The 23,574-nt window shown below is 42.1% G+C and overlaps 1 protein-coding gene across 16 annotated transcripts in view; it reads right to left on the reverse strand.

Moving 5' to 3' along the window:
* Positions 1 to 23,574, reverse strand: part of TNRC6C (trinucleotide repeat containing 6C) — a 97,690-nt gene that overhangs the window by 37,658 nt on the left and 36,458 nt on the right. For 13 of the 16 annotated variants that reach the window (XM_017833020.1, XM_017833023.1, XM_017833018.1 and 10 more), the window contains one exon: positions 16,535 to 16,861. In XM_017833020.1, coding sequence (XP_017688509.1) covers positions 16,535 to 16,861 — 327 coding nt within the window. Of the gene's footprint in view, positions 1 to 12; positions 129 to 5,067; positions 5,314 to 16,534; positions 16,862 to 23,574 lie in introns of those variants that run through there. The other 3 variants (XM_017833029.1, XM_017833030.1, XM_017833028.1) reach the window with 3 other exon arrangements.

Here is a 23,574-nt window from a genome sequence, read left to right on the forward strand (position 1 = left end):
CAAGAAACTTACCTCTCAAAGGTTTTACATGTGGTTTAAACATTCTTTTGCACTTGTACACATAGTCCTATTTCTCCCCAACCCAGTGAAAAGCGATGCTGTGCTGGACAGATATCCCAAAAAGCCTTTTCAGCACTGTCACATCCTCACAGATGCTAATTCAAAAAATTAAACAAAAGCTTTTGAGTATCTACTTGCTCGCTAGGGTATAAAGCTAAACTGGGAGGCACAACACATCTCATGCTCGGACCTCAAGCTTTGGTCAAGTTTTTGCATTTACTTTCCATCCTCATTGCTCTCTACAAGATTATTCTTCTTAGTTTCTTTTGATGGGAATTTGATAGCAAGTAATTCAATCTGATCCAAGGGATCCATACTGGAAACAATCTCCAGAAGAGTTCCTCTCAACTGGTTGCATATACCAAAGTAACAAATTTTGGAAGTCAATTGCTTTTACTTGCTGTAAATCTGCCAAAACCTGACTTTCATTCTTTGTTATTTGAATTAAATGCATATTTTTGTGGGGAAGATGGACGTTATAAATCTCCCAAACAAGCTGTTACCAGCAGATACCTAATATGTATTAAATCGCAAATATTTTGGTGTGATCAGCTCTTCCAATTAAAGGTGTTCTGATTCTGCGAAAAATTGTTCCAAGTTTAGAAAAAGTTCTCTCTCTGTTTGACAAAGTCTTATTCACACATTTCACCTGTAGCTTTTAAAGAGAGGGGGGTGATAATTTGGTAGTCTTACAAAGATTCAGCAAGATGAAGAAATAACACGCTAAACCAAGTCATGTTGCTGCTTTTTTAAAAAAAATTTAAATAAATTGAAGCAAAAGAAAGCATTTTAGAGAAAAGAAGGGAAAACAGTCTTAGCTCTTTGCCCTTCTACTCATGATGCCAGGAAAAGCCTAACATTTCACAGAAAGAGCTAAATAATCATAGAATATAGAATGGTTTGGGTTTGAAGGGACCTTAAAGATCATCTCATTCCAACCCCCTGCCATGGGCAGGGACACCTTCCACTAGCCCAGGTTGCTCCAAGCCCTGTCCTATCTAGCCTTGGACACTTCCAGGGATGAGGCAGCCACAGCTTCTCTGGGCAACCTGTGCCAGGCCCTCCCCACCCTCACAGGGTGATTAACTTCTTCCATAATAATCGACAAGCGTATGACAAATCCAAAAGAGAATGTGAAAGGAGCCACTTGGATTTACCTCCATTCCCTCCCCTCCATGCAATGGCTGGAAAGCAAGGAAGCATGCTGGTATTCCTGGATACAGCCAACTGGTTACAGCACAGAGCTAAGGGAGCAGGTTGAACACTTACCTGATAATCTAGATTTGCCACACAGGTGTTAAATGAAGACCAGAATCCCAGATAAGACATGGAAGAGGAAGGCAGTCTGTGAAATGACTTAAAAAGGGTCAGCAGGGTCAGAGAAATGAGCCGAGGAACGCTCTTAGCAGAGCAGGAATGAACAAAGGGAAAAAAGCAGTGGCAGGCCAGGCCAGAAGATAAGAAGTTGAGCCAACCAAGGAATCAGATAAGAGGAGTTATGGGAGATTTTTTTCAACCCCGTGGGTGGTGCGATTCAACACTGCGTTTGAGACATGACAGAAGGATTTAAAAGTGGCTTGAAATACATTGTTCCAATAAAAGGTCTTGTAAAAGCCAAAACCTGAGCTCCACATGCCGGTGCTGGGAGAAGGACGGCGCTGCCCGAGGAGAGCTGTGCAGGGCAGGCCTGGGAGGGAGGATCAAGAGCACCAAGCAAGACGTCTCCATACTCACAAAAACGGCACCACGACCGAGAAGACGAGATAAAAGGGAGCTGCTTCTTTAATAGTTTCCTTTCTCCTCTCCCTCAAAGATGGTGGTTAAAGCAATGCTCGAGTTTGAGAGCGCTAAGGAGACTGAAAATAAAGGGAAGAGGTGGGATGGAAAAGGAAGATGACAAAACAGCTTAGAAAGATGGCTGAGAGTTGGGAGCAAAATAATTCATTAAATAAGAGACCAGATTTTGAGGAGCCGTATGAGAAACAAGATGAAAAGAAAATTATGAGGGGGAAGAACTATAAAAAGCAAGAGATGTCCATATTAAGAGTAGGAAATGGCCAAGCACACCTACTCCAGACAGCATCCCACCAAGAGCACTCAGCTGGGAAGTAGCACTCAAACCCCTGTGCTTCCCAAGGGTTTGCAAATCCATAGTTACTCCCTTTCCTGCACCATCAGTGTAGCTGCTCTTCCTGAGGTTCAGATTATGCCCTCAACAATAACCACGGACTAATCTGAAAGTGGAGACTTTGACAGGGATTACAATAATTCCGTGCAGGGGACATGAAATCAGCAATCCCTCTATGGAGCAGCAGGTACCTGTGCTGGGCCTTCCCTGCTCCAGGGGCAGTGGGATCACCCTGGTACCTTCCACAAGTCACAGATTCACAAAATAGAGCAAAAACGTGCAGTAGACTCACAGTGTCCAAATATTTACTGGAGCAACTGGTTTTAACACCAAAGGCTGCCGCTATAAAACTTGTCAGAAACAGGACAGATGAAGAGAATGAAAAAAAAAATATTCACAAAGTAAACAGAAAGCTGCAAAAACTGTGACTTTGCTGCCAGACAAACAGAAGAGTTTGAGCACAGATCCTGAAGAGGGCAGTTTTTATATTCTTGTCTCTAGAAGCAGATAGCCAAAAGACGCTTTTCCATTTTCTTTACACTGAAAGGAATTCGCTCCTGTGAATCAAACAACTGGTAGCACAGTCCTGCTTAATACAGAAGGACTTTAAACATTTGGGATAAACAATGAAAGCAAAATACTTTATATGATTAAATCTAGAGACCCTTTTTTGCTTGCTTGGAAGTTTTCTTTTTTTAACACAAATATTTCCTTTCAACTTTCTAGGAAATCAATTCTTCACAGAAATTTTTAACATTTTCTTTCTTTCATTTTTAAAGTTGTTAAAACTGAAACAGGAAACCCATTTTGAAAATTTTTAAGAATCAGTTCCTCTTTATTTATGCAAAGATCTGGAATAAAAGCACTGGGTCCACCAGAAGCATTTCTATCCCTTCTCTGTGAGCTGAGCAAAGATTGTAAACAAGGCACAAGGAAAAGGAACCACAGGTATTCTGTGTTAGCAAATCCCAGTGCAGGTACACCACAAAGTGAAACTGATTTTTAAATTCATACTTTGTGTTTTAAAATCGTATTTATGTATCTTTTATGTAATACAGCTTCCTTGAGTAACAACATTGTTTTGGCAATCAGGAAGGAAATATTAATTTGAGGATAACGGGTCGAATTTGTTTTTAACAAGCATATAAATTCTGTACAGCAACAATCATAGATGCGACCTGAAAAACGTACAGCTTTGATCACTATTACCAATAAGCACGAGGAGGTTGTTTTGGGTTGGTTTTCTTTAAATAATATCCTTAATGGGGTGGGAGGAGTTTGCTGGTGTCATTACATACTGTAGCCAACATACCTGACCAACTTCAATTTAGTAGTTATTAAAACAGAAAACGTTTTTGGCTATGTTTGATAACAAATAATTAGTTGCAAAATCAGTTTAGTGTTTACATAAATTACAAATGCAAAATATGAGTGAAATAGGAGAAGCTGTTGCATGCATTTCTTAGAAAAGCAAAATACTTTGCCTGCACAAACAATTCACCTAAAACTTCCATCCTCCCCTGAAAATGTCATTTAGAATAATATTTCTTTCAATTTTTCATTCAGCTGAATTAGAAGTAACTGTATCTTTGTAACTTCCACCACAGTAATTAGTTCAAATGCTGCACAGTAAAACCCTGCATCCCTGACTAGAACACAACATTCAGCTGATTTTGGAACCAAAGCAGGGGGAGGGTGTTAAATGGCAAAGCCCAGGATGAACTTTTAATGGAATATTATTAATACGTTTTGCTTACCCAATTTTAAATCAGAACTAACAGTGGCTCCCTCTCTTATTACTAGTTTTATTTTTCAGCCCATGTTAGTCACATAACAACAACCAGACCCATTGGCTCGCCCTGTGCTGCCCAAAGGACAGATGACAGACAGTGTTCCCTGCTCTGACATGCAGAACAGAATAAAATCCCAAAGGCCACTGATAGTCCCACTGGGGATCTTCCTTGGCACACAAAGGTTAGTGATTCTGAGTAGGCAGATGAGGAAAAAAGGGCAAATTACTTTCTCCCCCTAAAAAGAAATAGTTTTCAATTCAACATGAACAAATCTTAAAAAGACTATAACTCAGTTTTTTAAATCTAAATTAAATAGGAGTGACTGGGAACATTTTAAGTGCTAAACCAAACGTAGTCTAATTGCATAAAGAAAATATGACAGAAGCATCTATTCTGAAGTACAAAATATAATAAAGTAGAAAACCTGGGCATTGTAGTGCTAATATTTCAGGTTAGCTGCTGCATCCAGCTGTAGGCACAGAGAGAGATTTGAAAACTGGCATCTATGTGAAGCCCCTACAAAGCTCACTCACAACAAGTCTCATGGATCGAGGAAGCTGAAATCTTGCACAGCGTACATAACGTGGCAAGACAGAAAAGAGATGGAGGCATTGAATAAAGCAGCTTTATTTATTTTAAAACTAAACCATAGCTAAGCCCACACGGGGGAAGCCTGTTATCCCCTTTTCATTTTCTGCACTACGACATTCAAACGTAGTTTGCTTTCCTCTGGTGCTGAAAGCTTTCAAATGCATTAAGAAAACAAGCAAGAATAAACAGCATTTCCCGTTATTAGTAGAGATTCCACTAAATGCTACCTCTCCAGCACAAAAGCAGCAGTAGAAAACACCAAAATCATTGCATTTTTCTGCTCAGTGCAACATATCTTTACAAGCAGTTTGCTGCGAAGACGCCATTTTATCAAACCTGAAACGCAGCCAAAAGCTCAGGACGCTGTGCTGCTGCTCTCTCGCTGAAATGTTATGTAATAAATTGATTTAACAGAAGCAGATGCTATTTTCTCAGGGTTAGGGTTACTTTCCCTCTTTTTTTGGCTCTAAAAAGGGCTGATGGGTAATAAAATACCTGAAGAAAGGAGCCGCCCAACCATCCTAGGAGACGCTACATTGTGTGCAGAGCTGTTCCTACTCCTGCCTCTACGTTCTCCAGGGCTCCCGGCTTCAATATGTCGGCTGTGTACAGTGTAAGCCTCATCCTGTAGAGCTGCCAAGAAAATCTCTCTGTGCAAGCGTGCGCCCAGACAACCTGCGAGCTCGGCCGGGCCTCGGCTGCACTGGCTATGGAAATGCCCTTTCCACGCACAGCCCTCCTCCCCCTTCCCCTCGCTCCGCTCCTGAGCTCTAGGTGAAGGTATCAACAGAGCAGGATTTTTAAGCTTTGATTATCTAATTGCAGCTGACACTAAACCGATCTTCCTTCCTCTTTAAATTCTTTCAACTGTCACAAAACATTTTCACTTCGGGACCCAGCTACAATTAGCGCCCGTAGCTGCTTCTCTGACGCTTTTGAAAGTCAGCCAAGACAAGACGCGGGTGCTGCCGAACGCCTGCCCCAGCTCCTTCCTGGAGTCCTCCTCCTGCCCCAGCTCCTGTCTACAGTCCTCCTCCTGCCTGGAGTCCTCCTCCTGTCCAGCTCCTGCCTTCTGCCCCAGGTCTTGCCTGGCATGCTCCTCCCTGCCCCAATGGCAGCTCCTGCCTCCCGCCCATCATCTTCCTCCCTGTCCCAGCCACATCCCCTGCCTCCTTCCCGCTGCCCTCCTCCCTTCTCCAGCTCCTGCCTCCTTGCCCAGTGTCCTCCTCCCTGCCCCAATGGCAGCTCCTTCCTCCTACCCACCATCCTCCTCCCTGCCCCAGCCCCTGCCCGCCGCCCTCCTCCCTGCCCCAGCAGCAGCTCCCAAGTCCCAGATGTACACTGGATCGCTGCCAAGCCCTTAATGACTTCCCTGCCTCTATCTAAACCAGCTCTAAGTGGCAAACACGAGCGCATTAATCAGCGGCGTGGTTGTTTATAGAGGCAGGGAAGGGAAGAGCTGCCCGAACAATGCGGCAGGAGCCGGGCGCTGGCTGCGCCTGCACAGCCGGGACCGACCATCTTGGAACACCCGCAGTGGGAGCCCCGGAGCTCTTCAAGGCACAGGAACACGCAGGGCGAGCACAAAGGGGGTAAGCCTAATGTTTTTAAGGGACTAAGGATCATCACAAATTCTCAGATCACGCATGGAGAACTTGTATCGGTGCATACACACGAACTGCAAAGGCTGATTTACACGAACTTCCAGTATGTCCAAAACACTCCTTTAAGATTGTTCCCCTTCCTACCTGCCCCAAATACATATCGATGGTGCAGTAAGTGGAGCACGTTTTAAATTTGCTGTTTCAGTTCGTGTCAGGTGCCCATCGGAGCGGTTTGGCCCCTCTGTGCTGGTCTCACAGCCCATGGCTCTTTAAGGGTTTGGCTGTGTTCTCAGGGTCGCTGCCACTTCACCAGCAAAGCACAATCACTGCTGCTATTCTTGGCTCAAGAACTGCTCCACTGAAGTACTCCTGAAAATAGTTGGGTTTCCTTCTGAAGACATTTTATTCTCTGTTTCTTTGCAATAGTCTCTGAACACTGGTCGGGTTCAACCTCATTTAAGAAACAACAGATGAATGAAAACCAAATCTGTTTGGCTTTGTTACTATTCAGAAAACTATTTCAAATGCAATCAGGAACTAAGCCTGAGAGTCAATTCTGCAGTAACTTTTTTAAGAGAAACTACTGTTGTGGTTCATTACAGTCCTTTGACACCAACTATACACACTGAAATTTCCGTTAGTTAAAATATGTCAAAACTGGATGAGAACATCGGATACACTCCCATGTTCCTTGTATTCTTCTTATTAATAATACAAACTTCCTGCAATCAACTTCGATTTATGGAGGTAGGTACTTGTCACGGGCACCTATCGAAGGGGACTGTTTTTACCAGTCATGAGTACACAGAAAGAAGAACCCCAAGAAAGGTCAGAGCCTACTAAAAAGTTTGGGAGCAAAATGAAGCACAGCTTCCACTCCAACCGTGCTGGCAGAGCACGTCTGTTCCCTTCTATGCGTCCCATCTTGGAGCAACTCTGATGGGGCTTATGCCTGATAAATTTGAAATCCATAAGTACTGATGCCTGCAGACTAAAAAAAGGGGGATTTCAGAGGTGATGCAGCTCACTCACCTGGTCTAAGGAATTATTCCTGAGACACACTAGGTGACATTAGCCAATTCACCACTGAAGGCCTCCAGCAATGGAGTCTGCACATTCCCAAGTGCTCTATCTCACTTCTCAAGACAGTTTTCATACCAGCATGTTTTTCCTAATGTCTCCCCTTAATCTTCCTTGTTGAAATTTAAGCCTATTATTTCTTATCTGATCCATCACAGACGTACAGAACATATCATTTTCTTCCCTGCAGCAGTCATTTAGGTATCTCTGCATTTATAATTCCAGTCTTCCTTTGGCTCAGGAGCTCCAATTCCTTTACGCTTTGCAAGGCTTTTTTTTTCCAAGATCTCTACTCATTCCTGTTGTATTCCTCTGCTTCTTCCAGCTGGTTCACATCCTTCTGAAGGCACAGTAGCCCAAACTGGACTCAATATTCAGAGGCCTTATCCCATGTGCCCCATGGGAAGCACTGTCCATATCCCTCAGTGTGTCTGTCCTCTTTTCAACAGTGTGACAGTCTAGTTTACCCTGTGACCAGATCCATTTCTGCAGCATGATACTCACATACCTGTATTTGGGTACAGAGCTGTTCTGGCCCAAAAAAAGAGCCTTTTTCTTTTCTTTATTTCTTATCCAATTACACAACTGTGTCACCACTGTTCCATACTGCTTGTCCTTCTGTGGCCTTGCGCTCTTCTCCAGCTGGAATCAATCAAAAATTTAATGCAGGCTGTTGTTTACAGCTGAAAGCCTGACTCAAATATCAGAGAGTACAAATTTGCACTCTTGCTCAAAATGTTCTCATTCTGCCAGTAAGGACCAACAGCTACTCCCTGTCTACACCTTCCTGAGCAGCTGTGACACTTAGAATAGCTTCATCTTATACTTCCCACTTATTTACACCGCCACACATCCAGCACAACGAAGTCTTCTGAGCCACTATCAAAGGCTTGCACCAAGTTGGCTTCCAGGACATTTTGCACTGCTGACAGGGAAAAACCCTCCCTGGGCACAACCTGCTCTCCACAGACCCATGTTGACTCTGCAAAGTCTCTCTTGCAAAGTTCTAAAAGCACAGAAAAAAACCGCTTTGGTTATTTTTCTAGGATCGCTCTAGCAATTGCTCTGACTGATCTTTCAGTTCCTCATTTCTCACCTTTAAACATCGGTTGTTTTATTTTCTGTTTTCTAGTTCTCACACTCTGAAAAGTGATCACATTGCTCCAACCCATCCTCTATGTAGTCTACTATGAATGGTGTTATTTCCAGATAACCGGAAACTTTATTTATTTTAAGTACTCTTAACTTGCTTGAGCCTTAGTTCTAAGCCAACCACTAGTTTACAGACGAAGGGAAAAGGCATTTAAAATATTCTTGATGCCATCCATCAGTGGTTCTCTCTGCTGAACATCCGACCAGTTTCAGTGGCCTTCCCTTTAATGAACTGACTTGTGAAATTGTTACATTTTCATTAATTCTTTGTTTTTTTTTCCTAACAGCTACAAATTTGGAGTTTTGTTTGTTTCTTGTAGTATCACACCTGTTTCCTGAGCTGTACAAATTCAACTTTCCAATAATTTCCACATGACCTTACACCCTTTCTGCTCTTCCCAAAGGCCAAACTCTTTTTATTCCCATGTCAATTATTATTCCCTGGAAAGGTAGTTGCTTTCTGCCTTTTCCTTCTCCACTATCAAAGGCATGTCCTGTTACTTCTTCCCTTCACATACTTCGTCAGAAAACTGCCACCTGCACATTTGAACACCTTTGCCAGGCTCTGTCCTGGCCTTTCTTTCCTCACAGACACTTGGGCAGTTCCTGTCCCTGGCTATCACTGCAGCACTGCCACCCACAGTGAAGCTGGAGGAGGGATGCAGCTCTGGACCTTCTAAACCAAAAGCAGCCACCTTTGAGTCATCAGGCTTTTGCACAGCCCCACTCTTTGAAAGTGAGGACAGCAAAAACTACAAAGGCACCTCAGTTATTTATCCTTTCACCCATTTCTATTTTTCCTTCTCCCGGTAAAAAATTCTAATCACTGTCAAAGAGGTTTGAAGCAGCAGATTTATTTTGCACGCTCTGCTGCCTGATGGCAGATAACACACACAATACAGAAAAACTCATTCCAGAGATTAGTTTACTGATGAGTTTTTACCATTATTTTTCATTCATAATGCCCGTATTTGGGCTACACACAGCTTGCCTCTTCTCTATATTCAAGGTATTATATAGAATCTTTGAAAATTTAGATGGGAGACAAAACCCTCCACAAGCTGAGAATCACATTCCACAACTTTCCCATCCCTGCATTTCAGGAAATGTTCATCACTCAGGAGCATATCCAGACAGATCCCATCTCCATGTTAATTTCTACATTTACGTCCTTGTATGATGTTTTCATTTCCTTTTGTCTAAATATATACCTGGCTCTAGTGACCTTTGGGAACACTGCCTGATTTCCAGGGACACGAACCAGACAACAAGCACTACCAAACACCAGGAGAAGACAGAAACATAATCACCTCTTACACCTGAACATCCCTTTACAGCACTAAGTATTGGGGAAAAAAAATCTCCCCATGTTTTTAAACAAATCCCACTAGTAGGAAAACTTTCACACAGCCACTCAGCAGAAATGTGTGTGCAGTGAAGAGCTGTAGAGGGACCTGCTCTGCAAATCACGGCCAACACCTCGACAAGTGGTGTAAGAACTGCAAGCTGTGAGGAGCTTCAGTGCAGAATGGCATTGTGTGTTTGCTTCACACAGCCACCTTCCAGGGAAACAGCATAAACAGCCAATTCCTGTGTTTCCAAACAAACATCACCACGCTTGTTCATCCCACACCAGCAGCCATGGGGCACAACGAGGCACATCAGGTATTATGGAGAACATTTTTTTTTAAAAGCGTATTTTCTATAGAAAGTGTGAAATTATACACATAGAAAGTGTGCAAACAAGATGAATAAATATTATCTAATCCCTGATTTCTACTTTATAGTGTTTTGTGTTTTAACTGTTACACATGAAAAGCTCTGCTTATGGGAGATCCAGAATAAATCAATTTCTACATTTTCTGGTTTTAATTGTGTAACTTTCCAACCAAAGGCAAAAAGACACTATTGTTTTGCCAACAGAGATATGCTGCTAATGGAATTACAGAATATGGGCTCAAAGAGATGAAGTTCAGCAAATCATTTCCATAAAGGGTGTTCTCACGTGCTTTGTTTGTTAAGGCTCAGCCTGTTTGCAATGCCTCCAGGAGATCAAGCTAAATCTTATTGCAGACTTTTGAAATTAAACTTTATTAATGTATTTCAGAACTGCTCTTGCATGAACATGCCTTACCTACAGCCATCACAAATCACAGTAGGCAGAACTGTTCAAGCTGAATTGTTCAAACATGAGTTTAGCAGGAAGGTCCTACGACTTTGCTGCATCTGATGAAACAACTGTATGCCAAAGCTTATCAGTGTTTTCCAACTATATTGACTGGGTTTAGAAGAAATGATATTTCACCCTAAAACCTTTCTCCAATTTTGACTTTACAACCATATAAAACTACCCTATCAGAAGGAATTCTGAAGCAACCCACAGTTAAAGGACTGGATGTCTGGAATGAGTATTGCCAGACATGAATTTAACAGTAAGCAGGACTTTTTTATCTTGCTTCCTAAAAAAGTTATCAAAACCAGAATTAATAAAAACATATTATAGGAGTTATCCTGATACACAACTCCACAAAGCAACTTCCAGCCCACAACAATCACTCACGTGCACATATCATGCCATGAGCAGGAATATGGAAAATTCAGCTAAAGAAATTTTCAAACATGAAATAAAACTTCCAGCTCCACAGAAAAGAAGAATAAAGCTCAGCACAGAATCTGGCATCAGCACACAAGAGGAAAATAAATCTCTGTAACTGCTGTCCAATTCTCACTTCCCAGAAAGCAACAGACAGAAGAAATTAAAAGCCTAACTCTTGAGTTTCCACAATGCTGGTGTGTTTTCTCCTTCCAATTACTGCAGGAGTTACTTGCTCTCCTTTCTTTTTAGACTTTGAAAACTTATGATATGGATCTGCTCCACAAAACACTCTAGTTGCCAATAAAAAGAGGGACAGAAGTTCCTTCCCAATTCCTGTAGGACATGGTACATTGGTTTTGAGTTGATGGATGGTGGTTCCACATCACTGAATTGCAGGAAAATCAAAGGCATCTTGGAGAAGAACTGATGACTTCTTTTGATCTCTGTTCTTACAATTATCAAACACACAGTGGTTGCCTGGAGACTTTTATACAAACTTCTTGATTTGTAAAGAAACAAAGAAGTCTGTATTTACTTGTTGTTTTTAATCTCCCGTGGCAGCTTCCAGAAATTACCTTTTTAATTCTTTTAGATCACGTGGCAAAAGATCCATTCCATTGATTCAACTAATGCTTCACAATAAGGGGAGGTAACTATTCACCATGTTTTTTGGAGTTAGTGACAAAGTGGGAACAGAAAATAACAAACCTGACTAGATACTAGAATGCTGCTCATAAATTAGAGATACAGCTTCCCTTCGGTGCAATCCTGAAAAGGATTACAGAGGGGGAATGTCAAGAACAAGCTTTGTAGCTCAAGGCAGAAGCTCCAGACAAATAACTACTCTACTCTAAAGTACTCAGAACACAGTTTCACAATATTTAACAATGAGTAGAAGACTGTTTTCAAGGGATAAGATTTCTAAAATGTTCCATGCAATTTAAAATGCTTTAATTTCTTCTCTTAACGGTTTATCTAGTTAATGTTTTAGACATTACCTTAAGAGAGAAACAAAAAATCCTTACTCTCACCCACTTCACTGATATTTCCAGGTGATAAACCTGACAAAGAATATATTAGTGGCCATCAATTCCCACTTGCCTTACACTGGCAGAACATCCTTTTTAATTCACGGCATGGCAGTTAAGTTCTGATCAGTGTTTTGGATAGTAGATAACAGAGACTGTGCTGATAAGAGAATAAAGAGATAAAACAGTGTGATTTTAAGAGTGAAGAGGTTGGCAATGCCTCTCTAACAGCCTTCCTTGTATCCAGGTAGTTATAAATAGGGCCTGGAAGGAATGTGTTGCACAATTACAAATTAACTATGAGGGAATAGGAGCCTATAAAAAGAAATGCTACAGACATGAATTTACATCAAGCATCTTCTGGATCCTGGCTCTTTGATTTACACCAGCTCATCCACAGAAAGAAGTTATTTTTGTTCATGATGAGTATAAAGAAGCCCCACATGGAGCCTTGCTTGGGCAGAATCCAGCACAGGCCTAAGGGGCTCTGGTCAGGGAATCAGGGCACCAGGGAGGGAGGGAGCCCTGGGCATGGATTCTTTACTGACTGCCTTTAGTCTTTGAGATGTCTAATAATGGCCAGGAATAATGTCCACTCTCCCACTTGAAGGTGCTCTTCAGGCAGACAAAATCTTGTTTAGATGTGGATCAGGTACCAACACTGAGTCTTCTGGACAAGTTAAATTTATCTTGTTCCTTCCCTTCACTTCCCCCAGAGAACCTTTACCTGAAAAGTCTCCTCAGTAAATGAAATACCCAGGGAACCAGAAACAGACATTTAAAGGAAAACAGTTCCTACTGATGCTAAGAGGAAGAAGGCAAAAATCTTCCTTCTGATAAAGCATTGCTCAGTTGGAATTCTCCTATTTAAAATTTATTTTCATATTCACAAAAATGTGATTAGTTTAAATTAAATTTCATGGGAAATTCATGAAAATTCACTTAAATGCTGTATGTTTACAGCATATAGAAGCCCCAAAATTTTTCTAATGCTAACAATCACTCAGATCCTAACAGCTGAGAAGAAAAGGCTTTGGCCTTCCCTCCATACTCTTCCTACTTCCTTCCTCTTTATGCTCAGCAAGGTGAAGACAAAGCCCGTTTGAGAGATTGGGTGAGACTGTTGATATATGTATCTTATGGCTACAGAGGTCTCTCAGGAGTGAGATACTTCTCTCCCAGCCTCCCAAAGAAGCCAGGCACACAGCTGTCATCACTATAAACTGAGCTGGACATTTATTTTTTCCTCCCTTAGCCATCTGCAGTCAGTAAATGAACTGATGCTCCACCTGCTGGAAAGAACTACAAGAGTTCCAGAATTCAGAGTTTTCTTCCTATGGGGAAGATGCAATCCTTTAAGACTCAAAAAAACCACCTCTTCAGTCAGCAGACAAAAAATTAGCCAAGGATTTAGCTTGTCTAAGATTCTAGTCCCTGCACTAAGAACTTTGTGCAGATCTTCTGATGCCTCTGAAAGCTTTTGCCTTTACAGAATAAACAACCACCAGAACACTGTGACTCTGTGCACAAATTGCTTTAGATTAAAACTGCAGGTTTAGATTAGATGTCAGAAAGAAATTCTTCCCTGTGGGGGATAAAGCACTGGCACACGTTTCCCAGAGGAGCTGTGGCTGCCCCATCCCTGGAAGTGTTCAAGGCCAGGCTATCCAGGGCTTGGAGCAACCTGGGATAGAGGAAAGTATCCCTGCCCACAGCAGGGAGTGGAACAAGATGAGCTTTAAGATCCCTTCCAACCCAAACCATTCTGTGATTCTGTGATTATAAGTAACACTTTTGCTAAGAGTTTGATCTTGGTTAGTTTGTTTGGTGCAATATGGAATATAATATGAAGCTGAAAAGGTGCTGCACTCCTCTTCCTCTCATTTGTATTAGCTTTTACTGTACTCTCAATTTTTCCAATGGTAACAGAAAAGTAGCAAAACAATAATAAAAAAACCCAACTAATTCAACAGTGCAAAACATCTGCTGAAGGTTGCCAGGCTGACCAACTACACCTACAGCAGGTTAAAATAGGAATCAGGAAAAGAAGTCTAAAGCCTCAAGGTAGAAATGCATCTGGCAAGATCAAAGTCAGACAGCTCGTACCACACTCTTACAAGTGAAGTTCCTTTATGAATTATGTTATGATTTACAGTGGACTTTGTTTCATGATTTACAGTGTGTTTCTTTAAACTCAAACACAGATGCTTCAGATACATTTATAATGATGCTTGGAAGAAATCTCACCCTGACCCTCAGGCAGCCTGAGCCACTTGAGTTGGTCAGTCTGTCTCTGCCACATAAATAATGACCAGAGGGACAGCTCTGATCTCTGCTCTCTGTCACCAGGGACAGGACCCAAGGGAATGGCTGGAGCTGTGTGAGGGCAGGCTCAGGTTGGATCTCAGGCAAAGGTTCTTCCCCCAGAGGCTGGTTGGGCACTGAACAGGCTCCCCAGGGCAGTGGGCACAGCCCCAAGGCTGCCAGAGCTCCAGGAGGGTTTGGACAATGCTCTCAGGGACATGGGGTGTCCCATGCAGGGCCAAGAGTTGGACTCAATAATCCCTGTGGGTCTGTTCCAACTCAGGATATGCTATGATTCTAAAGTTCTGAAAATAAAATAATAAACATATACAACACAGAACACTAATCTGACAGTTAACAAACATCTCCAAATGCAAAAGAAGCCAAAAATGTCAGAACCATCCCTGCTGAACTGGGATTTGCAAGGAAGATGAGGATGCTGCTCTAACTGGTGGGAACTGATTGCTTTCCATTCCACTAAAGTCAAATACTTGAGAATGCAGAAGTAGAACGTCCTCCCTCCCTAAAACAGGACCATTTTGAGTAAATAAACAATTGTTTTATTTTGTCTATTCAGTTTTGTGTTCCTGGGGAGAAGCTGAATAATATTTTCAAATCCATCTTGATAACCACAGAAGCTGTAATTTCTGAGAGATTATTTTCTTATCTAACTAAAACTTCTAAGGACACCACCAAAGAATTTGCTCTGTTGGAGTTCAGCTCAGCAGCAAAAACAGTGAAAGATTCAGTAATGCCCAAAGGGAAAAACTGCAGACAGTTCAGGTCTGAAGTATGTGATGTTTGACAGCATTTAATGAGTGATAATGAGCAACACTTCAGATCATACAGAAATCACTAATATTCAAGATATCAAAAAAACTCCTTATGACTTAGTCCAGATAACTTTTTTAAGCCCAAATAACTATATCAGAACACTCCCTGCCTTCCCTAACACCACACACACACAGCAGTGATGGAAAAGGGGATGTGCACCATTTACTGACTGAGTTCATCTCCACTGGAAAACTTATGTGATCTCTAGCATGTAAGAAGGGCAAGTAAGAAGAGAGCTCCTTATTTCCTCATTCATTAGCAGCTTCAGGAAAATAAAGGCAGCTAAGAGACTTACTCCTCCATATCCTGTTTCCAACAGCCAAAGGAAGGCCGGTGTGTCTGATACTCCAGCTGCAAAGCTGCCTCCAGCTCTCAAACTCCAAATTAACAAGGATGTGGAGCTGCTGGAGCAGATCCAGAGGAGGCCACAGAGATGCTACAAGGGCTGGAGCCCCTCTGCTCTGGAGCCAGGCTGGGAGAGCTGGGGATGTTCAGTTCGGAGAAGAGAAGGCTCCAAGGAGACCTCAGAGCCCCTTCTGGTGCCTAAAGGGGCTCCAAGAGAGCTGGAGAGGGACTGTGGACAAGGGTCTGGAGTGACAGGACAGGGGAGAATGGCTTTAAGCTGAAGGAGGGTAGGTTTATATGAGATATAAGGAAGAAATTTTCCACTGTGAGGGTGGTGAGGCCCTGGCACAGGTTCCCAGAGAAGCTGTGGCTGCCCCATCCCTGGAAGTGTCCAAGGCCAGGTTGGACGGGGCTTGGAGCAACCTGGGCTAGTGGAAGGTGTCCCTGCCCATGGCAGGAGGTTGGAATTGGATGGTCCCAAAGGTCCCTCCCAACCTAAACCATTCTGTGACTCTCTGATCTGCAAAGGACAAAATGAAGTGGTAGAAAGGCCAAAGACACTCAACTGCTTTTCCCAAAGTATTATTTTCCTAATGTGAAAATAACAATTGAGAGCATAAGTAAGTCAATAAAGGCATAAAAGCAACATAACAGGACATAAGCAAAGTTCCTATTCCTTATTTACAAATATGCAAAACGCTCTTCAAAGAGCATTAAAACCGTCGAAATTACAGATGAAAACTTGGAAACACCTGAATTAACAACGCTTCTGTAAGAATGACCACTAAATAAATATTTAGATTCATGTCAGAGAAAGACCCCACAGCTCTGAGCACCTGAATAAGCAAGAAAACCTTTTAGACGCGGATGCTGGAAATGACGGACCCCGTAAGAAGACGAGCAGCAGCACACGCTTTGCTTCAAAACCTGCGGTTTCAAGACGACCCTTAACATTCTTTATGTTTTTTACGCCGCCTGTGCCAGCAGCCAGAGGACACGAGCTGGGTTTGGGGCCTTACCTGGTTGGGTCTTACTGGGATGATGCTGTCCACCCGCTCCCTGCTGCGGAGGAGGACTGGCCCCCGCTGGCGCGGCGCCTGGCGCGGGGCTGGTGCCGCTCAGAGTCCCGGTGGGCAGTGGCTGCCCCCGCTTTAGGAGCTGCTTCTGTTCTTGCTGGCGGAAGCGTGGAGGCACCTCTCGAGGCAGGTATCGGGACGCAGCCGGCTGCTGCCCATTCGCAGACGCGCGCTTGCCATTGCTGCTGTTGGTAATAGTGCTGGTGGAAGTACTGGTACCGGTACCGGCAGGTTGGGGCTGGCTTAAACTGGTCTTAATAGGTTCTGGCACTGCATTTTTAAAAAAAAATAAAAAAATAAAAATTAATTGTTTTAGTTTCGGAGAGGTTGGGGCTTCTGGGTTGTTAAACTGTAAATGAGCAAATGCATAACATTTCTTAGTCCTGCAGTTGGCGAAACGTGTTTCCTGCTTAAGCAAAACGTGGCCCAGGACAGTATTTGAACCTTTTATTCCTTACTGCAGCACATCCTCCCTCCTGTTTTAAACCACACAGAGGACAAGAGAGAGCTGTGACAATTCAGCATTGAACAGGAGGGTCAGTTAAGCTGCACCCACCTAAAGCCCCCGCTGCCTTTTCAGTTCAGCAGTTTTGCAGGTTTGGATGCGAGCTTGCCAATATTAACATCAAACCCCATGGCCTACAGCCACGAAAACAAACATTTTCAGGTTTCTAATGAGTTCCCCAAAACAAGTTAAAATACCTGATACACCAGCTTATTCAACACTCACACAAACTTTAATTTTCTTGTGGTCTTTATACAAACCTTCACATCAAGCACTTCAGGACACCCCAGGTGTACATCTGATATGCCCCACACTGACCCTGCCTGCAATAAACCAGCCAGGCCACCCTGGAAAACTGCTCAACTTCCACAGCAGCAGCAGTGAGCAGGCACCAGGGGAATGCTGAGGGTGGTCAAAGCAAGCAGGGACTTGGCCAAGCAAAAATATGCCAAGTTTGACAGAACCATCAACATTCTGCTTCTCCAAACTGTTTATTTTGGAAGCCTAAACAACTTCACCTATGCTTATGTCTGCGACAAAAAAGGAACCCTGAATATAAAAAAAAAATTAAAGCACCAGTAATACCTGAAGAGCAGAGAATAAACCTTCATTGCCTTTTCAAAACATATCACCAGCTTTGGAAACAGTTTATCCGTACTCTGGCAATTAAAAAAGGAGTTTAAAAGTGTCATGGAATGCAGAATAATTATTTTCAAATATCAAATTTGCATATTCAACATGTATGTGAAAACTGTTCTGTTTCCACAATATAAATAAATCTGTTGTCCACATGACAGAAAATATGACTTAATTTTAATGGTTGCTTTTAAACTCCTCCTTCTATTGCTATTACAGAAATGGAAGCATTTACCTACTAAAGCCATCATTATCACAAAGATGCAAACATTTAGAAACACAGAGACCTGAAATACTCAGTGGTTCTGCAAAGGATGAAACTGCAACTCCTTTACCACAAGGTTCATCAAGAGCATTCCAGATGCAGCTGATGGACCAAAAATAATGCACCATTCCAGCAAGGAAGGTTCTCCAAGTCGGCTGACAGACCAGGCACACAAACCCTTGTGCCAACAGATGAGAAGGAATGCCAGGGAAGAGGAGGGAAAGGACAAGAGAATGGAAACCACTAACTGGCACGATGCCAGCGGAGTCGGGATTTGTCTGGCCCTGAGATTTCATAAGGAATAACAATTAATTGGAAACATATTTCAGAGAGCAAGGCAGGCTGCTTTTTAAAAAGCATTATACTCTCTGTACTGTGTATATATAAATCACATCTGATACTTCCAAATAGGTGTGCATATAGAGATATATATATAAAACCCATCACTAATGCAAGTCATAGAATACACATTTTCCACTTTAATGTAAATTCACAAAGCTGTTTGATCAAAAAGGTGTGGCCAGAGAAACCCAATTTCAGTGTTAGAGACAATGTTTCCCTCTATATATCTGAATCCCATATGAGAGAAAAGAACAAAGAAAATCAAAATATCACTGTATCTTAGAGTAAAAATGTTTCTGCGTATATGTTAGTTTTTCTCTCATCAACAGAGAAAAGCATATTTTATTTTGTACATCAAAAATCTTTTTAAAAGAGTAGTTAAATGAAAGCTCTTGCAAGAATAGTGTGTCTACAAATCATGGCAGCTGGCAAATAACCATTTAATTACACCACTGACAGGGAATAAAGCAAAAAGAGTGAACAACATCACAGTAATGGGCTTGAGCTCCAAATTCCACCTTCGTACCGGGCTAGAATTTAGACTTCAAATACAGCAATAACATTTGGGGAATATATGTTACAAAGACAACATGACTGTATTCTATAGTCATCCTCAGCAATGTTTAAACAGTAATTTTCAGTTGATATGCACTGTGAGAAATACCAACTGTTCGAAGTGTCTGCCCTGCATGTCTCATGTGCTATTTGCTCCAACAACACCTTTTTAAACCCTTTGGCCACTCTCCTTCCCAAAAGGCTACACTCCAAGATGAGCTATCCCTTGCAGAACACACAGTGCACAAAGACACATTTCAGCTCGCTGCAGGGTACAAAAGCAGAGCAGAGGGAGCCCCTCCCAGGCAGTGCCTCAGTCAGCGGAGCTGCCCCAGCACTGATGCTCCGTGAGCTCTGAGTTTAATCAGCCCCAAGGGCCGACCTGCCAATCCATGGAGAACCCCTTCCAGCCCCGGAGGAGCAGCCTGTCCACCCTTTCACCTGAAAGTAATCCACTGTCACAGCTAATGGCATGTGGGCAGCTGTTGGGAATCCAGGAATTAACACGGAGCTTTTACAGCTAAATCTGCCTGAATGCTAAAACTGTTGTTTAAAATGTATGGGGGAATGGATTTGATACTGAGCGATTTAAGAGCCGAAGCAAAAACATTTAAGCAGAAAGCCTCTTGCAAAAATACAATTAAAGGCATAAAATAAAAGCCTTGAGATTGCTCACTCTTAAGATGTTTGTGATGGGTATCTGCTTACTCTCCATTCCGAGCTGTACATACACTAAACAATGAGCTTGCCTGTAATAATTATCAGTACTTAATGGTATCTAAACTTCTTAATCCAATTTCACCCAAACAAATCCAATAATTACTCCATATGCTTTTTGATGATTACAATCTCGGGAATCCCAACTGCATAAAAAAGTGTTACGAGCAATTGTAGGTGGATTTTATTAATATAATGAATAGGATCAGTCTAACAGATTTCAATTACAACAATAGCTTTTAAGTACATTTCTATGACATAAGGAAAGAACATGCATAAATGAAAGAAACTGGTTAAGCCACATAATACTGATTTATGGCAGCTTTTTCCTTTCATTCACCTCATTAACATTTCTCTATATTTCAGAATCCCCCACTCCAGCCCTATAAAACTTGCATTTCCAAAGCCTTCGAGTACCAGACATTCCAGAAGAGAAACAGTTAAACCCAGAAATGCATTCTTGGCTGCTACTGTGACAGGATTTATTTACAGCTTCTATTAAACACAGCAGCTCCATTACAAAGTGCTGGATGTGAGGAGAATTTTTGATTATACAATGCCAATGCCTCACTGCGTTAAACATATCATGCCAGTGTATTATTTTTTTTTTTCCTTCAGCAATTCGTTCAGGTCATTGTTTGATGGGTTTATGAATTCATTACAGGAAACAGATGGATCCCATAATTCAGAGCTATTCTCCCAGCCAATCATATGGGCAGTTTTTTTCCTCATCTTGCTCCCCCCTCCAAATCAACCTTAATGAAGCCACTTCCTCCATGGCCAATTCCCTGCACATACACACTGCAGAGACAACGGCTGCTGCTTGAAGCACCCTCCAAACACTAAAGGCTTTCAAAATAAAGCTGAACAGGAGCACACTCACACAGACACCCCCTCTGAGGTCACACCGAGCGCCAGGAACTTACCCAAGTCGGGCGAAGGCAGCCACGAAATACAGGATTATAGTGGCCAAAAATAGGCATCCTCATTAGCAAGAAATCCGTTTTTATTTGCTGACAAAAGTCTCTTTCGGAAAAAAAATTGTTGCCCCCCCCCCTCCAACCTACTTTCAAAGGCTGAATTTTCATTTAACAAATTACCTCCTTTGTCTCCTAAGCGCTGGGATTTGTTATCCACAGTGACATCTACTGGTAACAGCAAAGGTGCTCAGAAACTATTGCATAAAAGCTGACTTTAATGGTTTTTACACCAAAAACTGGTAATTTTCTGTCTGGATCATCCCTTCCCCCAAGCTCACAAACTTCTCCTGAAAAACACCTGCAGAAAATTTACAGTGTAAAGCCAAGAGAAACCCAAAAACTCGTTTTCCACAGTACTCAGAATGGCTTTTATAATGTAACCAGAAGCTGCTGTTCGACATCAAAGCCCATTTTCAGGGATAAAAGTAAAAATACATTTGTTACTGTGGCTTTAGAACTTTATCACCTTTCATTTAAAGAAATTACTCAGTTTTATTGGATAAGTGATATTGTCAGGAATTGGTATGCTCAGAACAAATGAAGTCTTTTCCTGGTTTACCTTCATTTCCCCCTTACTTTGACCTCCCAAATGACCACAGTGCATCTTCTCCTGCTTCCTCTTCCACAGGTTTCCTCTCCACTTCCTTCTCTTGACTTTTGCAACGTTTCCTTCCTCCTTCCTTAGCCTTTCATCATCACAGTTCTAAAACCTCTTCTATAACCCACCTCTCCTGATAGCCTTCTCACTTCTACCAAGTTGGACCTTCTACACAGAACTTGAATTTTATTTTGCCAGGAAATTTGAAGTCAGACTAGGAATTAACAGGAAGCTGTGAAGTTCACAGAAAACCTCTAAATGACTTATTAGGATTTCTCAACTACCTTCAACAAGAGGTTTCACCTTCTTAAGTGTTGGCTTTATGCAAAGGTCTGAAATAGAGAAACACTGAGGACTTCATCCACCACCCACCTCTGTTTTCACTCCAGAGCCCTATATCCACAAATCCAGCTGACCCTGACTCCTACCCTGACACTCATTTGTTCCTCCCTCCCCCGTCATCTGCTTCAGTTCAAACAAGTTCTGCCTCTTTTCTCACATTTCCCACCCGTGTCCCACCACTGAAAGCTCTCTCTATATAACTTAACTATGTCATGGTTTCTGAAATGACGTTTGTACTTGATATTGTCATAAGCAAATTGGGGAAATGTGAGCAAAATGTAAAATTGGTTGAAATGTTCCCTGGGAGAATCAATGGTTTGCTGTCAAAACAGCAGTGTGTTTCAGAACAGATTCCATGGGGACTGGAGCCGAGCCTACACTGTTCAATATTTTCGTTAACAAGTGGATGAGGGACTGGAGGATATCCTTATTAAACCTGCAAATGACACCAAGAGGGGGGAAAGAAGCTGGGGGTGGTCAGATCACTGTGTGATGGGATCAGAACTGAGCAATGATGAGCTGGAGAAGTGATGTGACATAACACTGCAATTGAATAAGAGAAGTCACATTATAAGCACGAAGAATTAAATGCAGAGCAGCAAACTCACCCCACAGCAGTTCTGCAGAAAAAGAAGCAATGCTTTAGCAGATCACAATCCAAAGAGAAGTAAAAGATCAATCAAAAAGACTGTAAGAAGCCAAGTGTTGTAATGGGATAAATACCCAGCTCTGAGGTTCAGAGTAACCCATCTACTTCAGCCTGGTATCATAAAGCCTTCACCTACAGCACTGTCTGTACCCATCTCTCTTCAAGGAAGAGTTGGACTACCTGGAGAGAGTACAAAGGACACAGGAATCTGGAAATGGGAACTACCACAGCAGACAGAGACAAGGAAGATGTTTAGTCTAGAAGACACTGGGTACACAAAGCAAGAAAAAAAGAGGAGAAAAAAAAACCACAAAGGAAAAGGAGGAAATAATTTGCTCCATCCCACAGTGAATAAGACAGGACTTGCTGGGTTTAAACAGCAGTCAGGGAGGTTTAGATTTACATTTCTAACAATAAGGATGATTAGGGATTATCTGCAGACATGATACAGGTTTGGTGATCTTGTCTCAGGGCAAGAGGATGGAGTAGATGACCTCTCAAGAACCTTAAGAGCATCATTTTCTACCACCCTACATGTCAAATGGAGCTCCAAATCCATCTTACTCAGTTCTCCTTCCCTCAGCCATGACAAAGACATCATTTTTCTCCCAGGTTGATAGTCCCAGCACTCCCTCCAGCTTCAGCAGGTTTTTAAATAAGTTTCAGACGTGGTCTTTCTTCACCAGCCCCACTTGTCGGACCTTCCCCATGTCGTTCTTGATTAATGTCAAGTTGGAATTGTATCAATCCTGAGTGACATTTTATCTCTTCACCACAACACCGATTCCTCTGTGTAAGCCCAGCACAGCCCACCCTGCAGCAGAACTTCTGAGCAGCAAAGAGTCTGAGCCCAACTCTGTTGACACAACTCTGTATTCACAAATTTAACTTTTCTCTTAAGAGGTGGAGAAGCTCCTAATAAAAACACAGATCCTTGCATGCTTCAGAGCTCAGACACGAGATTTTGTTTCCCTTTCTGGAACAGCATCTACATTTTTTTCTTTCAAATCTGTCAGCAGAGAGGGTGACAAATACTTCTTTTGAGAGAAGGATACAAAACCTGTTTTGGGTGACTCAACACGTATTTTTAAAAGTTTTCTTCAATCCCATTCTACATTATTCAGGTTGGTTTCACATGCACCAGTCTTGTGACGAATATTTACACTTTTAACAGCTTTAATATTTTCCTCGCTGCTTTCCTCCGTGTTAGCACTGATTATAATTTTAATTTCAAATTCACAATTAATTAGCTGTGCCATTAAAAATGGTACAGCTAATTAGGTTGATAGGTTGTCATCAACAATAGATTGATAATCCAAAGCAAATATGATGCTCTTCCACTGCAAGCCAAGCTCTCTCATGTTTATTGAAGGCTCTGAGTGCACACACATGGG

The sequence above is a fragment of the Lepidothrix coronata genome, unplaced genomic scaffold, assembly GCF_001604755.1.
Source record: "Lepidothrix coronata isolate B3197 unplaced genomic scaffold, Lepidothrix_coronata-1.0 Scaffold210, whole genome shotgun sequence".
Taxonomy (NCBI): domain Eukaryota; kingdom Metazoa; phylum Chordata; class Aves; order Passeriformes; family Pipridae; genus Lepidothrix; species Lepidothrix coronata.